Below are 8,935 nucleotides of genomic sequence, written 5' to 3' on the forward strand. Positions count from 1 at the left end.
TTTTTTTATCATTTTCTCTCTCTTATGTGAAAATACTTTATATTTGTAAGTTATTTCTACTCTCACTATTTAGATCAAAATTTAGAAGTTACCTCACTCTATAACTATAAGTTATTTCTACTCCCACTACTTATATCAAAATTTAGAACTTACCTCATTTCAGAAGTTACTTTTATTATTATTATTTTTCTAATCTAATATATAAAGATACAAAGTATCTCTTCTATCAATATTTTAAAAGTTGGAGAAAAAGCCAAAATTTGAGAGAAGAAAAAAAGAAAAAACCGGATAAAAAACACCTTTAATCTAAAACATTGCTTATTAATTCCTTAATCAATAATATAAGTTAAAAAAAACTCTTATACAAACACATATATTTTAGGATTAACAAAGTTTTTCGTCTCAATAACTTCAAAATTAAATTTTTAATCATTATAAAAAAAAAATTGTCAATTTTTAAGTCTCTTGTTTAGCTTTATTCGTCAATGTTAGTCTTTGAGTAAACTAAAAATGGACAACTAAAGGGCAAAATATAAGTCCTCTTTTTTATTTTTATGAATAAAAAACGAATGACTAAAATTGGCTGAAAAATTATAAGACTATAAATCGAATATTTGAGCGATCCAAAACTTAATTAATCCTTTATTTGAACAACACGTGTACTTGTTTGCAAGCTTGTAGCTTAACTAGAACTTGTTGTCTTAACTGGGTTACCATTACCAGCTCAAAGTATTTTATTTAATTAAGCATAGTTATGATTTAATTAATTAAGGATATTTTATTTCCTTTTATTCATTGAGGACAAAATCCTCAATAACTTCCAGAACTTTTTTTTTCTTCTCCATCTTGAAAAGGAAAACTACAATCTTCTATTGGCCTTGTTCATATTAATCTATTGACATAATCATATTTATTACACTGCAGCAGCTTACATTAGTTAAGTCTGTTTAACTTTTCGTGATAGAAGCCAGTTTTCATCTCTTAATGATACAATGAAAGATTAACTCTCATAAATGTCACAAAGTTTCCCTTGATTTAAACTCGTATTTGCCTTCAAGGGCCACATGAATAATTGGGCTTTGAATTAAAATTTTAAAGGTTCGAATTCCAAGGAATAAGCAAATTCAGTATGAACAAATCTTTTTCAAGTGAACATTTTGAAGGTAATATTCTGAATAGCGTTCTTTAGGAATTTTAGAGTGAAGCTAGTTATACTTACTACCCAACTACTATTCTGTTTACAGAAAAGGGAGGGAAAAGAAGAGTTAAAAGGTTCATATTTCAATGAGAATGAATGGAATTTTTTTTGTTTGTTTGGTGAATATGAGAATGAATGGATTGATAGAGGGGATAAAGTACCTTCTGTTGTCTAGTCTTTCCCTTGAATCGATAAAAAATATAACAAAATAAAATTTGTCCAGTATCATTTCTTTAAGGGATTGTCTTTTTTATTGTTTTTCTGAATGCAGTTTGCTTTAGTCCAAAGTTAGTCAAAAGTTGATTAAGGCAAAGCAAATGGCAAAATAATTTATAGATTTGCACATTATAATGAAAAAGAGGACTCAAAAGTCTATTGGCCATTACAAAATCACAATTCAAAGTCACTTAGGTCCCATGAGGCCGTATTATTTATCAACAAAAAACTAGATCCCAGTTATTGCCCTCTTTAAATGGTGATACTATTAGGAACCCCCTTGCCAGTTAGTCCACCTTGGCTTGAAGGATAAAGCAGGGTGTATGGCATCTTAACTGGACCATAGCGGTTTCTGAACCTCTCATCACTGTTCATTTTCATGATCCTTTCCTCAATATCAGCAAGTTTGTTGCCAAACTTCTGAAAGGCTAGTAATGCCTCTGCATCAGATGTCCAATCTGGAGAGTCTCTCTGCCCAAGGTAGACCTCATCACTGGAATGTTTGGACAAGATTTCCACAAGTGAAATGCCAAGAACACCCTGAAAGTGTGAACTAACTGTTTTCAGATAGGCCTTCTCAGGATTTGTCACTAGTTCATCGTATTCTGGAGTTCCTTTTTCTGGCATGAATCTCCTGCTTATAGCTGGACGACTTGGTGGGAAGCCTCCATAAGGGTATTGTCCAAAGTTGATTGCAGCATGGAGAGCTGACGCAATCCAGATAATGATAGTGCAAGTCTCAATCAGATCTTCACATGTCTGCATCTTTGGCCACCCAGGTTCATGTTTCTTGTCACCATGACCCACCTCCCTTATTTCCTTCCACCAAGATTGAAGTTCTGTGTCTTTCTTGACTGTGTCATCCTCCTTGTAGTAAAAGGAGCAGTAGTCTTGAACCCATGTCTTGATGGCAAACCAAATCTCTAGTCCATCAACCGCAAAAGGGTAATCCTCAATCAATAGTCGAATGCCATGACGAGAAGTTGAGTCCTTAACAGCCACTCCTCTGAAAGAAGAAAAGATGCCATCCAACTTAATATGGTTATAGGACAATTTAAAATATTACATGATCTATTGAATTCAACCATATTAATGTCATGTTTGGATAAATTTATCACGAAGCACTTTTAAAAGAAAAATATAAAAATAAAATAAGTTTCTCTGTAAACTAAAACTAGTTTATACATATGTTAAAAACAAAATTTTGGTAATGTAAAAATTAATTTTAACTTGTGAAAAAAATTATTTCATGTTTCTTTCATATTTTTTTCTTCTAAAAGTATTTTTTGGAGAAGTTTATCCAAACAAACCCTAAGAAAATTAAATTAAAACAATCAATAGTAAGCAATGGTCTTTTTCTTGATGATTTACCTCTTGAGAAGATCTTCAGGTAGAGCCTGCTCAAGGAAAACCCAGTCCTTATAAATCACAGATGAAAGCTCCATAGAATACTTAGACGGACAAACTGTTGTCTCAAGAGCACCACCTCCATTGATGAGAATCTGCCTTCCAAGTGCATTGATATTCATGGTGTCACGAAAGTGAGGATGCAATAGCTTATGAATAGGGTGAAGCACACTAAGTTGCCTATTTGTAGCTATAATGAATGGCTCAATGACAGCATGAGTATGCAACCTGTGACACATGTATGACATATCAAGTTAATTTCAGTACTAGACAAAGTAAGATTGTGTTCGGTTTCTATGATAGAGTTATACCAGTGGCTGATAAGTTGATGATAGCCTGAGTCCACTACCACTACATAAGCTTTGGCCAGTTGCCAGAGGGAATGGTCAACGCCTTGTTCCGCAGGCACGTAAACTTTACTAATGGCACCGAATTGATCTCCATCCGGATGAGGCAAACTCAACTCAATGGCTAGTGGCTTTAAAGTTCCATTATTTTGCAAGAACAGAATTGTTCTGCTGGCATATGTCTTCGTAGAAGTAGAGTTTATCCTCCTCATGTATGGAATCAGTGCATCGTGGAGATCTAAAATGAACAACCTCCTTTCTTTTAATGCCTATTCAGCCAAACACAAATAATTAGCATGTAGCTCAACATTTGTTAAAAGTTAAAAAAAATGACTCTGACTACGATGCTTTAACAAAATTTTAAGACTGAAAAAAAAAAAAAAAAACATCATCCTATCAATCTTGAAAATCACCTCATCTACGGTGAGCCCTTCCAGGTTGCTTTCGATGTGTTCTTTGGTTATTGTACTTGAGTGATTACCATAGAGTTTAGGATCTAGCTTGCTAGCTGGTGGGAACTCCTGCAATTATTTAGGATGATTGTGAGGGGAAAGCAATCATAGACAATTCTTCATTGGGATATTGATTCTATCCTTTTAATTTAATTAAATCATTAGCAATTAATTAGAAACACTTGAGCTTACCTGGAGACGACGAATTACCACAGGGTTTATACCAGCCAGCATCTCCCTAGCAAATTCTTCATCAGTTTGCCATGCAGATTTATCCTCTGCTCCAAAATCCAAATCATTAAGAATGACACTATCATATAGGAATGGTTTACAAAATGCATGATTTGCTTTGTTTTTTACATGAAAAGAACATGTTGAATTTACTCTTCCATTTCAACTATACCTGCAATCACTTGAGGCACGGGAAATTTAAGGAACCTTTGGCCATCAGTTCGGAAAATTTCCTTAAGCATCTCTGCAGGGATGTTGTCCCTAACTTCCTTAAGTAAACCCTCAGGCACCTCAATCCCACCTTCATAGAGTTTAAACACATCTTCAAAACTGTCAAACTCATTGGGGGTGCTATCATATAGAGATTCCAACTCCGGTTTGAGAACTTGAACTATGGATCTCAGTGCATAGACAAGAAAATCTGATAGCTTCAAGTGACCAAATCTTTCATCCCTTGGTACATAGATGTCTAAGCTCTTGGTCAAATCCAACCTACTCTCGGAATTAGGATCTGCCAAGAAAACAACAAAATAAATTGACAACTCTGTATAACATTGGCAATGGAAATACAAGCTATATTTTTATTAACATGCATTTTAAGTCCTATACCCAATCCTTGAGTTCTAGTGATTCTGAAAAGCCACACTTTAAGTTCCATTAACATCTCAACCACATCTTAATGTTATTTCAACTCTAGTATGTTACATAATGATCTTGCCAGATCAACAAGATATGGTGAAGAATTTAAAACTATTTTCCAACATATTCAAAAACAGACTTAAATGAATAGCAAAACAACAAATATAAAAGCCTTACCTGCTTTTGCAGGTGGTCTTCCAGTTCTTCCCCTACGAGGGTAGGGGTATTCCTTAGATCCTCCTAGAAGAGGACGAGCATGTTGTGGACCCTTATCCGGATTTCCCAAATCATTGTAGTAAGCATAATCATAGACCCTGTCCCACTCTTGGAGCTGGCCCTTTCCATGACCTCTTAAGTTCTCCAATTCTTCTTCTCTGTACTTAAGCAATGGCTCTGGTGTTTCACTCGGAAGATATGTCTGCAATCAGTACAAAATATCAAATATGTAACTTTAAAAGCTGCTTCCACTAAGTCTATGAACTACAACAAACACTGATAAAAATGTCACATATTATTTAGAGTAAATGCATGATACCTTGTTGGAGAAGAAAATGCGATCCTTTTCGTATTTATCAGCAGGGTATACCCAAGAGTTGCAGACAAATCGAATGACACCTTGGCCTGGAACATCTTCAAGTGTCAGGCTTTTGAGGTAGAACTCACTGTGATGATTGTTCCTTATTATAAAGGCTCCTGGTGTTCCTATATCCTCTTCCCAATCAAATGTAACACTGAATGCTGTTTCTCCCGCTGTCAAAGGTGCGATTGATGTAATCCAGTCTTCTAGATAAGCAGGCTTCCCAAGTTTCCCCTTCAAGCCATTGTCATTGGCTACAAATGTTCACAAATAACATTTTAACTTCCTTATAAATTTGTAATAAACATGTTTCTTTTTCCTATGAACATACACATTATCTGAAATCAATAATCAAAGACTAATTACGAATTGTGATTTCAGTTAACCAAATAATATTTTAAGACTAACAGAAATTGATCCTGAGAGAACTAGGTAAAAAATATATTTTAAGTTCAACATTACATTATTAAGTTTTTTTTCTTCTTATGTGGTAGATGTAAATTGATTAGACCATGTAGATAATTTCCAATCAGGCTGCTTCATGTTAAAAAAATATATCCATTGGTAGTAGTCGGTGGGAACTAGGAAGTCATTTTCCACAGCACTTGTCTTGACTTGACTAGTGACCCTTGAGATTTTATACTATATAACTTAAAGATGAAAATGAAACGTAACCAACAAATTAAAATCAACAAAGACAAAAGAAGGATTATTGACTTGGAAAACAAGTAGAATATAACATAAATATAATAGAATAGAATGCAGCTTTAATTACCTCGCAGCATCTAACAGAGCTTGGGATAAACTATATAGAAAGAGTAGCACTGCAGAGTCTTGTTTTCTTTATATTATTTTGGTCAAATCTACATGAGGCCATGGAGGGCCCGTTTCATTTTTCTAATAAGGGTATACGGTTTTTGTTTGGGGATCCAAAAAGGAGTAATTTAGCAAAGCACCATGACATCATAGACACATATTTACAGATTTTCCCATTTACCAATAAATTTGAAAGCATTTATTGCCAACTTTTAATATTGACAGCACAGGCTACTTGGTACAGGCTACGTATGTAACAAATTTCGGAAACAAATATTTAAGAATAATTTTCTTTAATTTTAAGGATATTTTTTAGAATATAAGACAAACAATTGTAATCACGGAGTTATTTCCATAATTGCTTTCACATTACAAAGGTGTTTTCTAAATCTGTTGGCGTGAAGTGTGAACGGATGACTATAAATCTAAATTTTCGTGGTATGTATTTATAATTATAATACTATTAGACATAAGGTAAATTGTTATTGTATAGCCATTGGCTAAAGATAATCACAGGTTGACTAGTACAAGGAATCATTCTTTACTTGGGAGTCGTACCGAATCGTCCGCAATTCTAAGTTACATGTATTTGAAGTCGGGTGTTTAAAGTATAATATTGTATTCTCAAGAATGTTATTATGAAAAATATTATGCGTAAAAATATTATTTTTTATAAATATATTTGATAGAATTAATTTAAATTTTGAAAATAAAGAATGAAAAATAAGTGATTAACAAATAATTAATATATTATAAAATTGCTTCATTTCATGTTTTTAATTGATTTATTTTTAAAAATTGTTTTTAATTTTAAAAAATAACTATAATATATACATTTCTTTATTTATGTCATTGAAATTAAAAATGAATAAATAAATATGTATATATGTGTGTGTGTTAAGAAGGACTTTTATGTATTTCTGAAAATTAATTTTGTTTAAAAAAAAAAAAAAAGAATTTAAATTATTTTTCTACTTTCAACTTTTTTTACGCGTACATCTTCTCCTTTTCTTATCATCTAAAAATAATTTTAGACATCATCTTATAAAATATTTTTTAAAAGTAAAAATAAAAACACAACCAAATCTCTATAATTTCACATCTTTTAAACAATAAAAATGTGTTTGAAAATATAATAATGATAATATTTATTTGCTCTTTGAAGTGAAAATAAGATAAATATAATTAATTGTTAGTGAAAAAATTTATACTATCAGGTGATTTATTCTTAAAATATATATCCGAAACCGTGTTATATAATACTTGCTACTCCAGTTCCGATAGCAGAACCAGAGTGGGCATTTCCTTGAAGCTAGCTTCTGATCAAAACGATCTAAAGAAGAAAAGAAAAAAAGAAGATATTTTTAACATGAAGAAGAGTTACGCAAGAGATTTGAAGAAAGAATTAAGAGATGGGGATATATTTTAGAATTGTGTGGAACACAAAGAAGACATATAATGCAAAGTAGAGAGAAGAGATGAGAGAACTAACCAGGGTCAACTTTGACAGCACTTACGAGCTGAAGAGAAACTCGTTTTCCCAAAAACTCGTGAAGACGATCCAGGAACGAGGCACTGAAATCGTTGAAGTCCAACACATTCTTCTTCATCAGCACCACCCTTCCTTTCACTCGCTGACGCTTTTCGTCGTCACCGCTCAAAGCGTTCACGAGGTTATGAAACATTCTCGCTAACAACCTTCGCACTTCGCACTTCGCACGTTTCTATTTCTCAATTCTCAATTCTCAATTCTTAATTGTGAAGAAGCAACTCATGTTCGGTGCCTTTTATAGACGCTGTTTGCATTCTACTGATTTACCCACTCTTTACGTCGTTTACTTTCAACTTCACCAATTATCATTTTTTTTTTATGGATAAAATAAAAGGTTTCGTGTGATTTTACGTACACAATTTCTAGAACTGCCGTTAGTAACAATTGAATTAAAGTATGTTATTAGAGTATTTTTTTTATTTATCATATTTTAATAATAATAAAATATTAATAATTTATTAAGTAACTTATTAGGAAGATACTTACTTTTACGTATTATATATTTATTTTGGAGAGAGGTTTTTCTAGTTAAAGAATGTAAAAGCATTAAAATAAGACGTAATGTAATATTAAATTTCATGTACATGATTCGAAGTTTACAGAATGACTTACTCCGGCATGTAGCTTTTTGTTACAACTCTCATATAATTATATAGTTAAACCTCAAAGTTATAGTTATCATTCTTTAAGGTAATTATTTTTTTAAAATATTATATATAATAATTTACCATTAGATAATAGTATTAAAATTCGTCCACTATCTTAAATATTTTTATACAGACAGTACTAATACATCCTCAAAATATTACACAGACGCTAACAAAAAATTATCTTTCGAAAATTTGGAGACTAACTTTAACTATATATTTTTTTTTTTTTGGAGAATCTCGAACCTTTATTTTTGAATATTAGAAAATTATTAATGTTTTACTTTAATTATGTATTTACGTTAAAGTTTTAAGTTTTAACCGGACATGACATCTATTATTTTGAATATAATTGAATCGTAGCATTTATTAATCTCTTTTAAGAAATAATACTTTATCGTAAAAGAATTAATGAACTATATGTTCAGAACATTTTCCGGAAAAGTTAATGAATAGGGAGTAAATAAAATGTAAATTTGCGAAACGTAGAATATATTTTCCCGTTTTTTCCTACTTTTTATTGTGTCTTTTTTCCAGGAAGTTCCACGTGTTTCTCTGTAATATCAGATTCTCAAGTTCAGTTAGATGAGAATACCGTGATAACTAACTAAAGTTATAATCCCCTAAAAAAAAAAGTTAAAGTCATAGTTTGAGGTTTCACACATAAGAAGGGGATTGAGTGTGAGTTGTGGGTGACACAGCTCTATAAATATATTATGATATAACTATAAAACAAGGGTTAAAGGTATTTTTGGTTTTAAAAAAATCAAATTCTAGCTTTTATTTTTTACTTTTAAAACATTGGTTTTAAGCTTTATATCTTTAGAAATACTTAAACTTTGGTCTCTATATA

General features: G+C 31.8%; 1 protein-coding gene across 1 annotated transcript; it reads right to left on the reverse strand.

Moving 5' to 3' along the window:
• Positions 1 to 1,516: 1,516 nt before the first annotated feature.
• On the reverse strand, positions 1,517 to 7,652 carry LOC109795363 (putative linoleate 9S-lipoxygenase 5). Its single transcript, XM_020354836.3, has 9 exons — positions 7,376 to 7,652; positions 5,026 to 5,321; positions 4,668 to 4,908; positions 4,024 to 4,362; positions 3,813 to 3,898; positions 3,582 to 3,689; positions 3,133 to 3,437; positions 2,786 to 3,049; positions 1,517 to 2,420 (listed from the first exon to the last, which is right to left on the reverse strand). The coding sequence occupies exons 1-9, from the start codon at positions 7,566 to 7,568 to the stop codon at positions 1,667 to 1,669; spliced, it is 2,586 nt and encodes an 861-aa protein (XP_020210425.1). The 5' UTR covers positions 7,569 to 7,652; the 3' UTR covers positions 1,517 to 1,666.
• Between the last annotated feature and the right edge of the window lie 1,283 nt (positions 7,653 to 8,935).

The sequence above is a fragment of the Cajanus cajan genome, chromosome 7 (genome assembly GCF_000230855.2).
Source record: "Cajanus cajan strain Asha chromosome 7, NIPB_CcT2T_4, whole genome shotgun sequence".
NCBI classification, from domain to species: domain Eukaryota; kingdom Viridiplantae; phylum Streptophyta; class Magnoliopsida; order Fabales; family Fabaceae; genus Cajanus; species Cajanus cajan.

Coding starts and splice junctions, on each gene's coding strand:
- LOC109795363 (XM_020354836.3), bottom strand. CDS start 7,568: ATGTTTCATAACCTCGTGAACGCTTTGAGCGGTGACGACGAAAAGCGT. Junction 4,363..4,667: donor AAGACCACCTGCAAAAGCAG/GTAAGGCTTTTA, acceptor TTTTCTTGGCAG/ATCCTAATTCCGAGAGTAGG. Junction 3,050..3,132: donor CATCAACTTATCAGCCACTG/GTATAACTCTAT, acceptor CATGTGTCACAG/GTTGCATACTCATGCTGTCA.